The sequence below is a fragment of the Xiphophorus maculatus genome, chromosome 14 (assembly GCF_002775205.1).
Source record: "Xiphophorus maculatus strain JP 163 A chromosome 14, X_maculatus-5.0-male, whole genome shotgun sequence".
Lineage (NCBI taxonomy): Eukaryota > Metazoa > Chordata > Actinopteri > Cyprinodontiformes > Poeciliidae > Xiphophorus > Xiphophorus maculatus.
The window spans coordinates 6018351-6037305 of NC_036456.1; the positions used below are offsets into that span (position 1 = coordinate 6018351).

The following is an 18955-nucleotide window of genomic DNA, read 5'->3' on the forward strand; positions in this document are numbered from 1 at the left end:
GGCGAGATTTAAAGATTCTTTTGAACCTGAATCAGGTCAGTGGTGTGAAGAATTTTGGTTCGAACTGATTGATTGACAAGATGTGATTCATTTGCCATGTAGAGAAATGATTTGGTCAGCAGATTGCAGAACAGTCTGGTGAAACAGAAGATACAGTATCAGAAATGTTTTTATATAAAGATTCTGGCAGAAGAATCTGATAAATATCCTCCTAGTTAAGAACTTCACATGAAAAATAGGTAAAGAAGATTTAAGTCGTTCACCAAGAACTACAGTCATGATAGAAATTAAACTCAATTGTTTGTGATATTTTCTTAAATTGTCATAGAAACCCCATCGATTAAAAAATGTAATCAGATTAATTACAGTCTAGCCCTGTGATTAATCACGATTAATATCTATGTTCAAGCCCCTCCTCCAGCACTCCAGCAAATTCAAGCTATTACCTGATTTATTTTTTAAAATTATTATTATTGTTATTATTATTATTACTTATGTTTTTATTATTATTTCTGTCAGAAAGCTGTTACTGTCTCCCAGGATTTATTGAGATCTCAGAAGAAAAAAATCAGCTAAAACACACAAAATAAGCAATAAAATATCAGCATTAACAGCTAAATATACAATAGATGACATAAATTTCTGCACTTATTAAAAAAATCTTCATTTTACCAGAACAAAAAAAAACATTGAGTAAAAACCTATTTTTTTTTTTTTTTTTACGGAGGCAGCAACAAATACAACACAAGGAAATACACAATATGCAAAAAAAGAAAAAAAAAAAAGTAAAAACGTTTCGTTGTATGTAATTGTTAGGGTCACTGACCTCTAGGGGCTCTCTTCATGAGAGCTCTTCCTTGTGTTTCAGTTCTACCTCCCTGCCACAGGTGAAATGTGTTGGAGCTCGTCAGCCACCCCATAAAGAGCTTCATGCCAGAGACGTCAGATCCCTTCCTTTTTCTCTGGGCCTTGATCTAAAGCAGGGGTCTCAAACTCCAGGCAGTTTTTAGATGTGCCACAGGTACAAAACACTGGAATGAAATAACTTAATGACCTCCTCCTTGTGTAGATCAGTTCTCCAGAGCCTTAATGACCTCATTATTCTGTTCAGGTGGTGCAGCAGAGGCACATCTAAAAGTTGCAGGACTGCGGCCCTCGAGGACTGGAGTTTGAGACCCCTGATCTAAAGCGATCTTGTCTGTGAGCTGACTGTTTGTGGGCATTTTGGGAAGAACCAGGTGTCTAAAGTAAAGTGTTTCTATTCACAGTGGAAGCTGGTTAAGGTTCTCTGCCATTTTGTTTAACTGTTTCCTCCTGTTTTGTGGTTAGCCAGGAAGTTCAGGTTTTGTACTTTTTTTTAAATCAGTTCTCCTCTAGAAAGTGTTTTTTTTATTTCATATTTAAAAAGGAGTGTTTTGTTTATTGTTTTGGCCTTGGAGACCCTGAAGTTTAAAGCCTTCCTGTGTTTTCTGCCTCATGTGATTGAGGTTTTACCTGAACTATAAAATAAACGTTTGCTGCTGATATCAACTGTTTGATTACTGATTTTTGTTTTACACCCAGTGCCAGAATTTACCCTTGGTGGTCTTGGGGAGGGGTTGTAACAATAATGATTCATTTTTCTAAAAAAAATAATAATAAAAACGTTTGAAAAAAATAAAACATGACAGAACATAAATAAACTGGTAAAACTCTTTACCTAAAACATTATTTAATAAGAAATATTTTAGCAGTTTTGAAATGAATGATTCAGTGGGAGCTAAATTTATCCATCAACTGGGTTCAGCTAAATCTTCATCAGTAACATTCGAGCTACGCAAAGATGATCGTTTTTCTTTCTTCTGTCCATAAGATTTCTATAAATTATGACCAAAGCGTTTAATAGGTCAATTCATCTCACTTTCTTTTTTCTTTTCCTTTTCATGGTTCATAAATAGTTTCCATAAGAACGACGGCCTCGGCCTGGTTTGACTCTTCAAATGTCATTTTCAGTATCGTTGCTATTCAATGATCTGCGTCGTAAACACATCGACATTTCACTGAGGAAAGGAATCGCAGATCATCAAGATAAAACATCCACTTCAATTATTCAACGAGGAAGCAGGTGTGTGTGTTTCGGCTGTTTTTAATTTTCAGACTTTGTTTTAAATCAGAAATTGTTCTCATAAAAAACACACACACACACATTTTCGGTATTTTCAGACTTCTTTCTTTACTGCTTGGCTCCAGTTCCTTTGCTCAAACCTTGTTATGAAACATGTTAAATGCGTCGCTCTCAGGGCTTGTAGCCAACGAGAAACGGAAATTTGAAAATAATTATGAAAATATTTTCCTTCTTCTTTACAAGTACTATATTATATTTTTTTTTCTTAATGACCTACATAAACCTATACACATATTTTGTTTTCAAACTCTACTGAAGTTTATTTCACACTTCGGGTTGCAACAAAACAAACTACAAGCCATCTTTACAGTGAAACACTTTTGTGTAACTGTTTTTTTTTTTTTTCATCCATACTGCTTCCCAATCCCCCCTGCAATGCCACTGCACCCCCCCAGGGGGCGCACGCCAGACTTTGGGAACCACTGACCCACATGATCATTTCGCCATGGTAATGTGGCAAAAACATTACATTAAAATAGATAAAGGAATTACCTAATGAATGATAAATATCTGTACTTTTTAAAGCTGCAGTAGGGAGTTTAAAGAAAACCGTGGACCTGACAGGAAAATGTGAACAAGGACGCCTGACAGGTCGATCGCTCACGGCGGAGCCTGCTGAGAAACCCAAGAAATTGACCGTTTTTCTGCAACATTATGTTGCTTCTCTGCCATTAACGCAGCTGCAGTGCATTTATCCTCCTGTGTGGGGGGAAAGTGTGAACAGAGAATACACACAAGCAAGACTGACACAGCAATGACCCTCCTACTGGCTCTGATTGGTCATTTCAGACTTGTGAGTATTTCTGCAGATGGCAGTAGGACCACAAAAAGGAACCAAAGGAGCTCATTTTTACACAAATTATCTGTTTCATTTGACAGTTTTACAAAATGTGAAAAAAAAGAATATATATATATATATATATATATATATATATATATATATATATATATATATATATATATATATATATATATATATATATACATGTATGTATGTATTACAAGATTATAAAACAACATGGATGTTATTTAAAATGCAAATTAACACCATGGTATAACTGGCAGTGTCATAATACACCATGTGACCAGTTGAAACCTCACCAGTACGTGAGACTGAATAAATTCAGTCAGTTTTCTCAGGTGTGTATTTACATACATATATTTAAAAAAAACAGTTTATTTTTAGAGGTTGGTTCATCCACCGTTTCCTCGTATGCACGGTCTTGTTTCTGGAACATGTTCCTGTCCTATTTTGAATATTTAAAATTTGAAATGAATCCTGCTGTTTGAAGAACAGGTAAACTAAGAGAGCAAACAGTTTGTCTGGTTCAGTTTCGGGCAGAGCAGCAAGAGAAGAGGATCTCACTCACAGAGGGACAGAGGAAAACAGAGGTAAGTTTTTATCTTGTTAGTATTTTGGTTATTTTTTTTATTTCTATTATCTTGTCAGCAAAACTTGCCTGTTCTACCAGTTTTGGTGGAACAAACCAAAACTGTTGGGTTTTGGGAGAACAATGCTGCTCTCATTGTTTCTCTGTCCAGTGGAGGGAGAGCTGCAGCTTCTCACTGTTTAAATGTTCTTCATCCAACAGAGACAAACTGCTGGAGGAAAATAATTCATCTGACAGCAAAGATGCAGTGGAGTCTGATTCTGCTCTTCCTGATGGGTAAGTTGATCTGAAACACAACTAGACTCTCTGGTTTCTATAAGGCAGTGCTTCTCAATTCCAGTCCTCAGGCCCCCCTGCTCTGCATGTTTTAGTTGTGCCTCTATTCCAGAACAGCTGATTCAAATGATTGCATGACCATCAAGTGCTGCAGAAACCTGTTGATCACCCATAGATTCAATCCAGGTGTGTAGCAGAAGGGAAACACCTAAAACATGCAGGGCAGGGGGGCCTGAGGACTGGAACTGAGAAACACTGCTATAAGGGTTGGACGTTTATCGTAGCGTTTATCATTTATTGTGCTAAATTTCTTGTCATAATAACAATTTTGATATATCCTATTCATGATAAATTCCAGATAATGATGTTAAAAAAAAAAAAAACAGAACCGTCCTTATTTTCAGGAGTTTATTTTCACTAATTCCTCCACTGTCCATTCAGTGAAAACATCAATACATTTCACTTCCATAAAAAATATTGTTTGGGGCGTGCCGTGGTGGCGTAGTGGTTAGCGCGACCCGTATTTGGAGGCCTTGAGTCCTTGACACGGCCGTCGCGGGTTCGACTCCCGGACTCGATGACATTTGCCGCATGTCTTCCCCCCTCTCCTTCCCTGTTTCCTGTCACTCTACTGTCATATAAGGAACACTAGAGCCCACAAAAGACCCCCTGGAGGGGTAAAAATATATATATATATTGTTTGCAGTTCATTGATGCAAATTATGTTTCTTTAAGGGACTTTTGTTCTAAAGAATAATTGCAAATGGATATGCTTGTCCAATTCTGTATCTGTGTTTGCTCTGTCATCTAAGAATGAATTAACGGTTCTTATGGTCACTTTTGTCGTTACCATAGCAGCACCACAAATAATTGTTATAAAACTTTTAGTCCATATCAACCCACCATAGTTTTAGTTAGACTATAGCTTCAGTTGGAGTCAGATTTCTTTCTTCTTCTTCTTCTTTTTTTGCACACAGAAAGTAGAACAAGAATACTTAAACATTTTTTTAAGATCAAGCTACACTGCAAACCCTGGTGAAAATATTATTTTGCTGTAATAAATATGAGAATATGCTTTATGTTTACAGGTCAGTGTTGCTTCATGGACTGTCAGCTCTATCAGTTTCACTACATTAAAGAGGCAAAGAAGTGGACTGAAGCTCAGCAGTACTGCAGAGAGAAACACACTGACCTGGCCACAGTGACTAACATGAAGGACATGAAGAGACTCATCAACATCTCAGCTAGAGATCAGAGTGAAGCCTGGATTGGTCTGTATAATAAAACACTTGGTACCAGAACATGGTACTGGTCTCTGCCTGGAGTGGAGTTCAGTGTCAACGAGACAAACTGGAACCAAGGAGAATCTAATGATTGTGGAAAACAGGAGAATTGTGGCTTGTTGGTAAATACTTCTAAATGGGGATATGCAAGTTGCTCCATCCAAAGATATTTCCTCTGCTACAATGGTGAGAATTCACACTTTGTTCTTCTTCCGAAATAGAGCAAAAAACGCCCGTGTCTCGTGACGTTAAAATAATGGTTTATTCTACAGATACGAATACAACTCAGAAATATCACCTGATTAAAGACATGAAGACCTGGCAGGAAGCTCAGAGTTACTGCAGAGAGAAACACACAGACCTGATCAGTGGAACGAAGCAACTACAGGATGGAGAAGTGGAAAAAGTGATCAAGTCCACACACAGAAAACCATTCTTTGGTTTGTTCAGAGACACCTGGAGGTGGTCAGATGGAAGCAGTTTCTCTTTCAGACACTGGAATCTACAGTTTAACAATTATCAACCCAACAGAGGTCAATGTGCCATGACTAAGTTTGATGATGGAGGCAGATGGACGAATGAGAACTGTGCTGAAACAAAACCCTTCATCTGTTATGATGGTGAGTAATTTTGTTTTATTCATATAAAGATATTCATGTCAAAAGTTATGCAAGAAATCAGATTTGAATCTGTTAACATATTTTCTATGTACCGTTTTCTCGATGTATTTGGAAAGTATTTATTAATTCATGATATACCAGTTCATATCCACATGTCTATTGAAAAGATGGAATTTGAAAATGTTTCTCTGGAACCAAAGATACTCTCCACCACCTTTTTCTGTTACATAAATAAATAAATGCTATTATCTATTTTCTCCTCACAACCATGACAGATAAAGTGATCCTGATTAAAGAAAATAAAACCTGGGAGGACGCCTTGTACTACTGCAGAGGTCACCACCGTGACCTGGTCACCATCACCAACATGGATGATCAGAGATGGATCCAGGAGAAAGTCAAGAACGCATCGACCCCTTTTGTCTGGATTGGACTGCACTACGCCTGGTCTCTACATTTCTGGGTCTGGGTCAGTGACGAGGAGGTCATCTATGAGAACTGGGCCTCATGTCCACAGATGGACGACTGTGACGTGTCTGGAGCCATGGAGACGAGAGGAGGACATAAGTGGCTGGAAAAAAAAGACAGCGAGACGTTTAATTTCATCTGTTCTAAAAATTGAGACCTAAGCCTTTGGCTTTTGATTGTTTTGTGCCCAGAGTTGCATTTAAAATTTCACAAATATAACTCTGGAAAGAATGAACAGTTCACTGAACCCCATTGAAAACCTCCTGGTTATTCCACCAAATATTGATCTCGAAGTTCTTCCTGAGTTAAAACATTAATTTTGTTGTTTCTAAATGAACACAAACTTGTTTCCTTTGCATTGTTTGAGGTCTGAATCACTGCGTCTTTTTCGTGATTTTGACCATTTCTCCTTTTCTGCAAATATATACAAAATTTTCACTTGGAGTTTGGGAGACACGTTGTCAGGAGTTCATAGAATAGAAAGAACAATGTTCAGTTTACTCAAACATATAGTCAAATCAGAGAAGCTACAGGGTGATTCTATTGTTCTTGTATCTTTTAATTCAACATCTATACTTATCTATACTAACAGAACATAGTTTGCATAATATTTCATATTAATACTTTGCTATAATGTTGTTAAAAAACAATAAAAGCTGTTGAGTCTGAAGACTTTTTTGTCTTTTCTTCTTATCTCTACATAGATATATAATATATACATATAGGTTTTAGTCTGTGAGTCAGACATCATGTCTACTTTTAAGTCTAGGCTTCAACTTTCCTTTGTGATAAAGCTTAAAGTTAGACTGGTTTAGGTTAAACTGACCATATTTTTTCCTCACTTTCTTCTCCTACTACTCTCCTATTTGCATTATTTCTGTTATTACAAATTTAAATTTAATGTTTTCTTCTTTCCTTAGAAGCCACTTCTGATCTGACATTCTGATTGGCTGTGATGTTTGTCTATTAAAATCATCACATGAGACCCAATTTATTGAAACTGTAACATGTAATTTATCCTACTATTCAATACACATTGAAATATGTTAAGCAACAGACTCCAAATGTAAGTTTGGCAGAACAGCATCGAGTCATTTATTCTGGAAGTGTCCGTTTCGCAAGGACATTTTGAAGAGAATATAATGTTATTCCTGATGCTCATAATAAATTTTCAGTAAGGTACGGCCATGTTGGTTTTCATAGCAAGAATACACCCATCAAGTTTAGTATTTTAAAGGTTCTGTTGGCTCTTGGCCTTTATTGGAAAGTAGTTCAACAGGAAACAGGGGGACAACATGCGGCAAATGTTGCTTGGCCGGGAATCGAACCGGCGACCCCCGCCAAGAGGACTGAGGCCTCAATACGTGAGTTGTGCTTTATCCCTGGACCACCACGGCACCCCATCAAATTTAATATTCACAAACACACTGTACGCTGTAAAACTTAAAAATAGAATACCAAATTAATAGAAAGAGAAAAAGTTTCTCGGCTTTCCCCTGATCTACTCGTTTTGCATCGGGGGAAAAACAACTTCCTGGTCGAGAACAGAGGGATCTGCTACCATTATTTGCATATGCATATGTTTGACATTTCCTCTTCCCAGCAGCTCTAAAAACACGTCAAACACACCCGGTTCTCCACAGAGACTAGCAGAGCCTCAGCTGACAGAGGCTGATTCAGAGCAGAAGGATCTTCCATCTTGTCACGTTTGAGCTCACAGACAGGGAAGGAAACAAAACTCAGAAAAGGTAAGAATTTATTTGATAAGATTGTTATCGAATAAGATTGTTGAAGCTAATAGTCATATTCAGTGATACACATTCCTTGGGCTATGTTGCCTCTGTGGAGGAAAGCAAAGTAATTAGAACAAAAAAACCATTAAAAACAATCATTTTAATTATGGTAAACTGGGTTTATCATACTGGTTTTGAAGTTAGGGGTGGTTTACATCACCGTTTGACAAAGGACTTTCGAACAAAACATAAAATTCTCATCCAATTTATTGTGGAGTAAAAGAACTAGATGTAGGTTTTTGTTCACTTTGTATGCTTAGATTTTAGTCATATTATTGCATTTTTTCCTTAGTTATAATGTCATGTTAGAGTTTTATTTATGCACAGAGAAAAGGTTAGGGTTTTGTCTCCTGTCTGTCTCCGTCTCTCTGCTCTCATTGTTTCTCTGTCCAGTGGAGGGAGAGCTGCAGCTTTTCACTGTTTAAATGTTCTTCATCCAACAGAGACAAACTGCTGGAGGAAAATAATTCATCTGACAGCAAAGATGCAGTGGAGTCTGATTCTGCTCTTCCTGATGGGTAAGTTGATCTGAAACACAACTAGACTACGAGGAAATAGAGAATTACTTCTTTACAATCAATCAGAAACATCAATAAACTGTCTAATCATATCATATTAAAACTTATAGCCCTTATTATCTATTGATGAAATCCTCCTAATTTAAAATCACCCTTGTTTTATCTTCACAGCTCAGTGTTGCTTCATTGACTGTCAGCTCTATCAGTTTCACTACATTAATGAGAATAAAACCTGGACTGAAGCTCAGCAGTACTGCAGAGAGAATCACACTGACCTGGCCACAGTGACTAACATGAAGGACATGAAGAGACTCATCAACATCTCAGCTGGATATCAGAGGGAAGCTTGGATTGGTCTGAACAGTAAACCAGAATTTAACAGAACATGGTTCTGGTCTCTGTCTGGAGCGGAGTTTAATGAAAGTGAGACAAACTGGAAAGAAGGAGAACCAACTGATAGAGGAATTAAAGGTTCTGAGAACTGTGGGATTGTGTATCAAGATCTCAGATGGGGAGATCAGGGTTGCCATTGGAATGAATCTTTCCTCTGCTATGATGGTGAGTATTAAAAAACACAGAATCTAAACTCTTTAGATTGTCCAATAAAAGTATCTGGATAAAACATTTCACAAAAAAACAAAATTAAAGTATCGATTTCACTCACAAAAAGAAGTAACGGTTACTTTCAATGCGTCTGCCAGTGAACCTGATTTTGTGTTTATCTTAAAAATAGTTATAAAAATGTACGTTTTCTGTTTACTCCATAGAAACTAATAAAACCCATAAATATCACCTGATTAAAGAGGAGAAGACCTGGCTGAAAGCTCAGAGTTACTGCAGAGAGAAACACACAGACCTGATCAGTGGAACGAAGCAACTACAGGATGGAGAAGTGAAGAAATTGATGGACTTTACAAACAGTAAAGCGTACTTTGGTTTATTCAGAGACAATTGCAGGTGGTCAGATGGAAACAGTTTCTCTTTCAGACACTGGAATAATGACTTTAACAATCCAGAATCCAACAGTGGTCAATGTGTCATGACTGTGTTTAATGATGGAGGCAGATGGAAGAATGTGAGCTGTGATGAAAGAAAACCCTTCTTCTGTTATGATGGTGAGTAATGTTTTTGTCTCTTTTAAGGAGGTTAATGTCAAAGGTCATGTAAGAAATCAGATTTGAATCTGTTAACATATTTTCTACATGGCTTTTTGTCAATCTATTTGTGTATATCTCCAATCATCTGATTCCACACGTCTATTTATAAAAGAAAATTGGAATTTGAAAATGTTTCCCTGGAACCAAAGGTATATTTTTCACCACCTTTTTCTGTGAAGTAACATAAACAAATGATGTGAACTGTGTTCTTGTCAACACCATGACAGATAAAGTGATCCTGATCAAAGAAAATAAAACCTGGGAGGAGGCCTTGACCTACTGCAGAGGTCATCACCATGACCTGGTCACCATCACCAACATGGAGGATCAGATATGGATCCAGGAGAAAGTCAAGAACGCATCGACTCCTTTTGTCTGGATTGGACTGCACTACATCTGGTCTCTACGTTTCTGGGTCTGGGTCAGTGACGAGGAGGTCAGTTATGAGAACTGGGCCTCACCTGGACAGACGGACGACTGTGACGTGTTTGGAACCATGGAAACGGGAGGAGAACATAAGTGGCTGGAAAAAAAAGGCAGCCAGACGTTTAATTTCATCTGTTCTAAATATTGAGACCTAAGCCTTTGGCTTTTGATTGTTTTGTGCCCAGAGTTGCATTTAAAATCTCAAAAATATATTTTGGATTATGTGAAGTAAATATTATTGGGTTATTTGTTTGAAGGATTAAATCTATCATTAAGTTCTTCTTATTTTTCAAAGTGCTGTTTGGCTGCAAGTTACTTATACATTTTTACAAACATATTTAGGATTATATAAAAAATACAACTGATTTATTATTAGAAAACTAATATTTCTACTAAGCTTCAGCAACTATAATCATTCTCTATGGTGATTTTACTGTTCTTGTATCTTTTAATTCAACATCTATACTAACAGAACATAGTTTGCATTTTATTCACTTTGATCAGCCAGTTATTATATTGCATCCAGCTCTCTATAAGTAATCAGTAAGTGTGTGGTGGGTTAACTAGAACTTGTTTATTCCTTAAATAAATCCTGACAGGTTGTGTAATCTTGTTTTAGCTGTTAAGTAAGAAAAATGCTGTTCAGTTTATTATCACTGTTTTAAATGGATTTACAGTCATATTAATACTTTGCTATAATGTTGTTAAAAAACAATAAAAGCTGTTGAGTCTGAAGAAGTTTTTGTCTTTTCTTCTTATCTAAACTGGTTTCAGTCTGTGAGTCAGACATCATGTCTACTTTTAAGTCTAGGCTTCAACTTTCCTTTGTGATAAAGCTTAAAGTTAGACTGGTTTAGGTTTTTCCCTCACTTTCTTCTCCTACTACTCTCCTATTTGCATTATTTCTGTTATTACAAAGATTAATTTAATGTTTTCTTCTTTCTCTAGAAGCCACTTCTGGTCTGGCATTCTGATTGGCTGTGATGTCTGTCTGTTAAAATCATCACATGAGACCCAATTTATTTAATCTGATGCACATGATTCCTGCTATTTAATAAATGTTGAAAAATATTAAACCAGTAGACCCCAACTGCAGGTTTTGCAAAGTGCATCCAGTCATTTATTCTGGAATTGTCCTATTTTAAAATGAATGTAATCTAATTTCTAAAATCCTTAATACATTTTCAGTTAAGTTTGAACTTATTGCTTTTGGTTTTCAGGGAAGGAATAAGAGAGGCATTTGATCTAATTATATTTGGCAAATTTTATGTTCAGAAATGTACATTTAAAAAAAAATCTTTACCCTTTTTTAAGAGTCTTGGTTAAGACAGTCTAACTATACTCATCCACTAATTCCAAGAGCACAAACATGCATATGCACATACGAATGTTGTAGGTCACTGAAGGTTTTTATTTTATCATAAATAACCTGACACACTTTATATTCTGTGTTCTGTTCCTCATGTCTCCCTTGTGTTTGGTGTTTGCTTTTGGGTCTTATTATACTGGATCTGAATGGCTGGAGGACGCAACACTGAAACAACAATGAAAATAGTCAAAGTTATTGTTTAGGTTCTGCTCACAATAAAAATCTGACCAGGCAATTTCTAATATCTGAGGGGATCAGATTGTTCATATATTTTCAGTGCTGTCTGTACACTGTTCTGTCACTGTTCTGTGTATTTTTCTCCTTTTAAAACGGTACAAATGACATGAGTTTCTGTCTTTACTCCACAGCAGCAGCAAGCTCAGAGTTACTGCAGAGAGAAACACACAGACCTGATCAGTGGAACGAAGCAACTAAAGGATGAGGAAGTGAAGAAGATGAAGTGAACTGCACACGTTGGTGCGTTCAGAGACACCTGGAGCTGGTCAGACGGCAGCAACTCATCCTTCAGACGCTGGAATAACGAGTTTAGCGATGTAGAATCCAACAGTGGTCAATGTGCCAGGACCGTGTTTGACGATGAAGGCAGATGAAAAAATGAGAACTGTGCTGAAAGAAAACCCTTCATCTGCTATGATGGTGAGTGAAATACAATACGTTTAATGTTTGAAAAGAAATGCATTTTATTCTGTTTTTCTTTCCTTTCCTTGTGTTTTTATCTATTTAAAAAAAGTGCTTCATAGTTTATTTCACTTATACAGAGGTTTAGCTGGTAAACCATTGCCTTGCGTCTAAACTAAGTGAAATGTGAAAATATTAAACTGAACATAACGAGAACCTCCTCATCTATGAGGGGCTCCGATTAGAGAGACGGCTCCTCCACATCAAGAGGAGCCAGTTGGTTGGGAACCTCCTGGACACCTCCCTGGTGAGGTGTTCCTCCCACTGGGAGGAGACCAGGGGAAGACCAAGGACACGCTGTAGGGAATGTTAAGCTGCATTCAGACCGATCTGAGCATCAGGGGCAGCTGGTCTACATTCAAAGTCTATGTAGAATCATGTTTCGGGCTCGTCACGCCACGTTTCATGCGTCTGGCTCTGTGTCGTTGAAGCATTTTGAGAGTTTTGAACGTTCAAGAGTCTCCCATGCTCAAAACGCAAAATTAGAATTTTTTTTTTTTGTAATGTAAAACAGTGATCTGTAGTTGCTGTTCTACCAGGAGATACAGGCACCAAAGCAGGTTAAAGGGCCGTCAAACTGGGCTCAGGTGAGACGAGCGCCCAGCTAGGTTGTGAACTCAGCAAACTCATAACACCTGAATCATCAGGTAAATTCAAACACGTGCTGACAGCTACATTCTGTTGCTTTCAGTACATGAAGCCAAGACACTGTCTTATTATTTCATCTGTTGTTGCTCAAAGTAATCAGCAGAAGAAAAAAGGCAATGCGCGTCGTGCCGTTATCATCTGGGGCAATTGTTCGTTCAATAAAAACTCAACGCACAATGTTCAGCAAAGACATCTGAACATTTGTTATGACTGCAAAAAACCTTTGACAGCGCGGCGCCACTTTCTCAATGTTATCCGCCTTTGTACAAAGAGAACAGCAATGGAAACCAACAGGCCTTCCAAACGCGTGTCTAGCACGATTTTGATGCGTTTGACGCTCGTCAAGCAACGTGTCCAACTCAAAGCGTTGGACGTGTTTTTGACACGTGAACGCGTTCGCTCTGAACGCAGTTTTTTACCCAGTTGGCCTTGGGATTCACCCCAGAGGAGCTGGTCCAAGTGGCTGGGTAGAGGGAACTCTGGGCCTCTCTGCTGTGTCTGGTGAGCCCACATTAAATGGACATTTGTTCAAAGAAAACAAAAGTTAGTAGCTGTAAATTCAGAATACCAGCACAAATAAAGGTGTGAATCAAAAATATTTTGTGTTCTTTACTTCAATAACAGACAACATGATCTTGATTAAGAAAATAAAACTAGGGAGGACGCTTTATCCTACTGCAGAGATCACCACCATGACCTGGTCACCATCACCAACCTGGTTAAGCTGAGGCTGGTCGAGGAAAAAGCCAAGAAGGCATCGACTCGGTTTGTCTGGATGGGTCTGCTTGACTGACATGTGGTTCTGGATCTGTGAGGAGATGATCAGCTATAAGAGCCGGACCTCAGAAGGACGGATGAGTGACTGTGACGTGTCTGGAGCCATGGAGACTAAAGGACAACACAGGTGATTCCAGAGAAATGATACAGAGGAACTGAATTTCATCTGTTTTAAAAATGGCACATGGTGATTGGCCTGTGTTTATATAGAGCTTTATCTAGTCCAGAGGACTCCAAAGCACTTTACACTACATTCAGTCACTGACCCTTTCACACACTGATGGTGGTAAGCTACACAAGAAACATGACAGATATAAAATCTTAAGTTTAACTCAGTTGTAAACATTGTTGAATTACTTTCATTTCAGCTCTGATGGTGTGTTTAAGGGTCTTTGTCTTCTCTCAAACTTAGTCTGAAGTTTTCAGTTTTCCTTCTTTTTGTCAGGAATTTCACTGTCAGGTAATAATTTTGCCTCTTCTAGTGCTCCGTTCTCATGAGGCGTCCCACAAGGCTCCACTCTTGGCCCTGATTTATTGCTACTTTACATTCTGCCACTTGGAGCTACTCCTGTTATCCTTCCACTGCTATACAGATGATCTATAGATCTACTTGATCTATGGGACAATGTTACTTGATATACAAATTAATCTGTATGTCAAGATTACTCTGTATCTGGCTCCACATTGTCTAAGGGATTATATGGCTGTCAAAAAGAAGTCGACAACCTTTGAATTTTTTTATTTTTTATGAGGAAAAAAACTGAATTCAAATTAATGGGCGGCAACACAACTACAGATGCCATTGCTTTGACTTTTAATTTCAAGAACAGTGTGAGAAGATGGGTAATAAAGGGGAGATATTCCTTATACTGACTTCCTGTTCACTTGAAACTAATTTAAAACTTTATTTGCTTTTAAACGTCAACAGCCTAGCATCTCTTTCTTTTTAACTGAGACATTTATGTTTGTGGGCCTGGTCGGCCTTTGAGGTAATGCAGTTTGCTTTTACTTGCACAAGAGGTGTGAATACTTTTAAAACACCGAAAGTGACAAAAGTACAATATTAATTTAATATAATGTTGACTAACTTTCTAGCCTGTTCAGTGATCTACTAGTTTTGCATTGGGGGAAAAACTAACTTCCTGTTTGAGAACAAGAGGATATTATAGCATTATTTGCATCTGCGTAGGTTTGATATTTTCTGTTGCCAGTCGCCCTAGCAACAAAGTCAAATACACATTTCTGAAACTAGAATAATCACACCTACGCAGACCTTAAGTTGACAAAGGTTGATTTACTACAGTTGCATCATAGTCTGTCACTTTTGAGCTTATAGTCCTGACACGCAGTAAAGGAAACCAAACTCAGAAAAGGTAAGAGATTATTTTATAACCTCGTTAATAATTCTGAACAAGAACGCGGAGAATGATTACGTTAAACCGGTTTAGGTGTTGGAGATGAATCCAGATATACATTAACTCGGAGACTTAGTCATATGACAAGGTTGTGTCATCAGTGGGATGTTGGTGTTATGTTATCATTACAGATTTTTGTCTTTTAAAACAAATAATCTGTGATTTGGTTATTGACGTTATTTGAAACCTCATTTATTTGAGAATGATTCAGCCTAAGATCTACTGTGGTCTGCATGTAATTGTGAGGTCAGTGCTGTTGGTCCGATGGACTTTTATCTGGTTTTACTAGAATTACTACAGAACTTATTCATGATGCTGGAACTTAAACTTTGTGATGAATTAAAGGTCATATTTTCATTTTTTTTTTTTTTTGAATTTTTCTAGTAGATTTTCTAGTATCTTTACAGACAGTTGTTTGTATTAATAAATTCTCAAACAATTCAAAGTCTACATCTAGGCGCCCTTCAGGGACGATTTCTTCAGATAAAAGTTTTATATTTTTTTCTGAAAAAAGCTGTTTCCGCTTCCTTCTCCTTTCCTCTGCCACCATTTTGCACTAAGTTCACTTCCTGTTTAGTCAAAACCCTTCATAATCTCCTGTCCACTCAAAGCCCCGTTGCTGCCATCCACCACCAAACCTCTCTGATGTACACTTCCTCCAGTCGGTCAGGAAACAAGCAGAGAATAAAAACAGTTTTTCACTAAAATGTAATTTTAATTGAATACCTAAAAGATATTCTTATTATGTGAAAATGTAGGTGAATATTTAATTAATCATCTTAACTTCATCTACTGTATTTCATAATTTGTTTTCATGGCAAAAATGAAATTCTTCCTGGTTTGAATATTTAAATGAGAAATATTCAAATGTTGCTCCTGTTCAGATATCTGTGTCTGAAACACATCAATGTTTGATGCTGAAAAGTTTTCAACGCAGCAACAACACTAAAGACTCTCTGATTCAACCATAAAGATGAATGATGTGTATCCCTTCTAACTCTGTATGATTTATTTACATCACTTTAAGCATTTTTATGTGGAGGTTGTGAAAGATTAACTAATGGTTTTTTTCCTGTCCAGTGGAGGGAGAGCTGCAGCTTTTCACTGTTTAAATGTTCTTCATCCAACAGAGACAAACTGCTGGAGGAAAATAATTCATCTGACAGCAAAGATGCAGTGGAGTCTGATTCTGCTCTTCCTGATGGGTAAGTTGATCTGAAACACAACTAGACTCTCTGGTTTCTGATATGTTACTGATAGTTCAATTCTGAGGAGATCTGGATGACATATCACACAGAAATTAGAATGAGACCATTTGTTTTGGTTTTGCAAAGACAAAGTGTTTTAATCTAGCAGTGTTTCAGTGCTAAATACAGAAACATGTTTTTTGTTTACAGCTCAGTGTTGCTTCATTGACTGTCAGCTCTATCAGTTTCACTACATTAATAAGAATAAAACCTGGACTGAAGCTCAGCAGTACTGCAGAGAGAAACACACTGACCTGGCCACAGTGACTAACATGAAGGACATGAAGAGACTCAACAACATCTCAGCTGGATATCAGAGTGAAGCTTGGATTGGTCTGATCAGTAAACCAGCATTTACCAGAACATGGTTCTGGTCTCTGCCTGGAGTGGAGTTCAGTGAAAGTGAGACAAACTGGAACCCAGGAGAACCAAATGATGGTGGAAATCAAGGATCTGAGAATTGTGTGATTGTGAATAAAAATCTCAGTTGGATAGACAACTCGTGCCAAACTCCAAATCATTTCATCTGCTACAATGGTGAGATTAATCTATTTATGAATTATTTTTATATGTGTTTTGTAAAAACAAGATGAACATAAATGTGTTTGATTACTTCACAGAAACTAACACAACCCATAAATATCACCTGATTAAAGACAAGAAGACCTGGCAGGAAGCTCAGAGTTACTGCAGAGAGAATCACACAGACCTGATCAGTGGAACGAAGCAACTACAGGATGGAGCAGTGAAGAATGTGATGGACTCTCGAAGCGATTACTCACACATTGGTTTATTCAGAGACACCTGGAGGTGGTCAGATATAAGCAGTTTCTCTTTCAGACACTGGAATAATGACTTTAACTATCCAGAATCCAACAGTGGTCAATGTGCCACGACTGTGTTTAATGATGGAGGCAGATGGACGAATGTGGACTGTGATAATAAAAAACCCTTCATCTGTTATGAGGGTAAGTTGGTGTAAACAAATACAAGTTTATGTAAACATTAGAACTGTGCAATTTCTAATTTTACACATTAATTCATTTATTTCATAGATAATTTCACTGCATCAAGCTAAAGCTCCAAAAAGTTTTATGTGGACCAGAGGTGGATAGAAACCAGTTACATTTACTCAGAAATTTACTTTAGTAGCATTTCGGATTATATGCACTTTTGTTAGTTTTAAACCTCAAAACCTTCTACTTTTACTTTATATATTGCTGCTCTATCTAGAGCAGTACTTCTAGATTCTTCAGTGAATCAACAAATTTTAAGCAAAAAATCTCTGGACCCAAAAACAAACTTACAGTTGATGTGACGGTGAGACTTCCTGTTTGTACACAAGCTCTATTGTAATTTTCCATCTGCTGGAAGTTAAATTATGGTATGCAGTTGGATTATTTACATTATTTTTGTATTTAAAGCACCACTTTTTACTTGTGTCTTTATGTTTTTTGCCAGTCTGACATTTGTTTAAAAATAATAAATCAGATGCTATCATCAGTTACTGTGCTTTTTACCAAAATTTTACTCTTATTTGTATACTTTTTATTTTACTTGATGATTTTTTTTTTAAGTAGTGCTACTCTCACTACTTAGTTGCTCTACCACCTATGGTTTAGGACTAAAGACATACCTGTTGTTCTTGCAAAATAAGTTCATCGCCTTGATTTTGTAAGTTATAGTATGTTTGTGTTGATCACTTCTATGCCAGATAAAGTGATCCTGATCAAAGAAAATAAAACCTGGGAGGACGCCTTGACCTACTGCAGAGATCACTACCATGACCTGGTCACCATCACCAACATGGATGATCAGAGATGGATCCAGGAGAAAGTCAAGAACGCATCGACTCCTTTTGTCTGGATTGGACTGCACTACATCTGGTCTCTACGTTTCTGGGTCTGGGTCAGTGACGAGGAGGTCAGCTATGAGAACTGGGCCTCACCTGGACAGATGGGCGACTGTGACGTGTCTGGAGCCATGGAAACGGGAGGAGGACATAAGTGGTTCAAAAGAAATGATTCTGACCTGTTTAATTTCATCTGTTCTAAGAAATAAATCTCACACACTCCCTAATGAGAAGTGGTTTATTCTGTCAACAATATTCTATATTGCAGCTTTATTTTTTTGAAAATAATTTTAGATTTTCTTTTGTGGGGTGTGGAAGAATGTTCATACATTAAATCAAATTAGATTATATGTTGTAAGCTTATTAGAGTGAATCTCTTGCTTTTTGTTGTGATCCTCCTTGTACAACATGTAGGTTTTCCTTCAGTAATAAAGTCTTTAACCCCTGCTAACGTGTCCTACTTACGTTTTATTTTGCATCGCCAAGGTACGCAACCTTCAGATAACTCTTTAAGCTGAAGTCAGAGTTGTAAATATCTGATTTTATGTATAACCCTGAGATAAATTTGGAGTGGAAGTCTGAGCTATAGAAGAAAAAGCTTTCATCTTTCATGAGCTTCGGAGGCCTTTAATGTCTAAATTCTTACTCACATGATGCATGATGAGAAAATGTTGGCTTTTGCCTCGATGCCACTTAATATGTATATATGATAAACTTTATTAGAATTGGTTTGGGGTTCACGTCAAATGCAATGGACACAGAGACCAAAAAGGAGGAAATGTTGGAAAAGGTTTAAAAGGTAAGGAGTTGCGAGCAGAATAGAGAAAGAAGCATCGGGAGAACATTAATCTG

General features: G+C 37.4%; 3 protein-coding genes and 1 long non-coding RNA gene across 5 annotated transcripts; all 4 read left to right on the plus strand.

Annotated features, from left to right (window-relative positions):
- The first annotated feature begins 3516 nt into the window (after positions 1-3516).
- LOC111611150 lies at positions 3517-5011 on the plus strand. Its single transcript, XR_002753909.1, has 3 exons — positions 3517-3556; positions 3757-3831; positions 4920-5011. It is a non-coding gene; the product is annotated as an uncharacterized LOC111611150 (long non-coding RNA).
- Positions 5012-5023: 12 nt separating this feature from the next.
- Positions 5024-6786, plus strand: LOC111611147 (C-type mannose receptor 2-like). The gene is made up of 3 exons (XM_023346832.1): positions 5024-5300; positions 5387-5734; positions 6010-6786. Exons 1-3 carry the CDS (start codon positions 5042-5044, stop codon positions 6354-6356), a joined length of 954 nt encoding a protein of 317 aa, XP_023202600.1. The 5' UTR covers positions 5024-5041; the 3' UTR covers positions 6357-6786.
- A 1064-nt stretch (positions 6787-7850) lies between these two features.
- LOC111610893 (C-type mannose receptor 2-like) lies at positions 7851-10823 on the plus strand. The gene is made up of 5 exons (XM_023345960.1): positions 7851-7950; positions 8439-8513; positions 8685-9071; positions 9281-9628; positions 9898-10823. The coding sequence occupies exons 2-5, from the start codon at positions 8480-8482 to the stop codon at positions 10242-10244; spliced, it is 1116 nt and encodes a 371-aa protein (XP_023201728.1). The 5' UTR covers positions 7851-7950; positions 8439-8479; the 3' UTR covers positions 10245-10823.
- Positions 10824-14867: 4044 nt separating this feature from the next.
- On the plus strand, positions 14868-18531 carry LOC102229284 (macrophage mannose receptor 1-like). 2 transcript variants are annotated; one of them, XM_023346631.1, is made up of 5 exons: positions 14868-14962; positions 16135-16209; positions 16402-16788; positions 16872-17219; positions 17966-18531. In XM_023346631.1, the coding sequence occupies exons 2-5, from the start codon at positions 16176-16178 to the stop codon at positions 18310-18312; spliced, it is 1116 nt and encodes a 371-aa protein (XP_023202399.1). In that variant the 5' UTR covers positions 14868-14962; positions 16135-16175; the 3' UTR covers positions 18313-18531. The 2 variants fall into 2 exon arrangements, with proteins under 2 accessions (XP_023202399.1, XP_023202400.1); XM_023346632.1 differs by having other exon boundaries at positions 16908-17219.
- Positions 18532-18955: the final 424 nt, after the last annotated feature.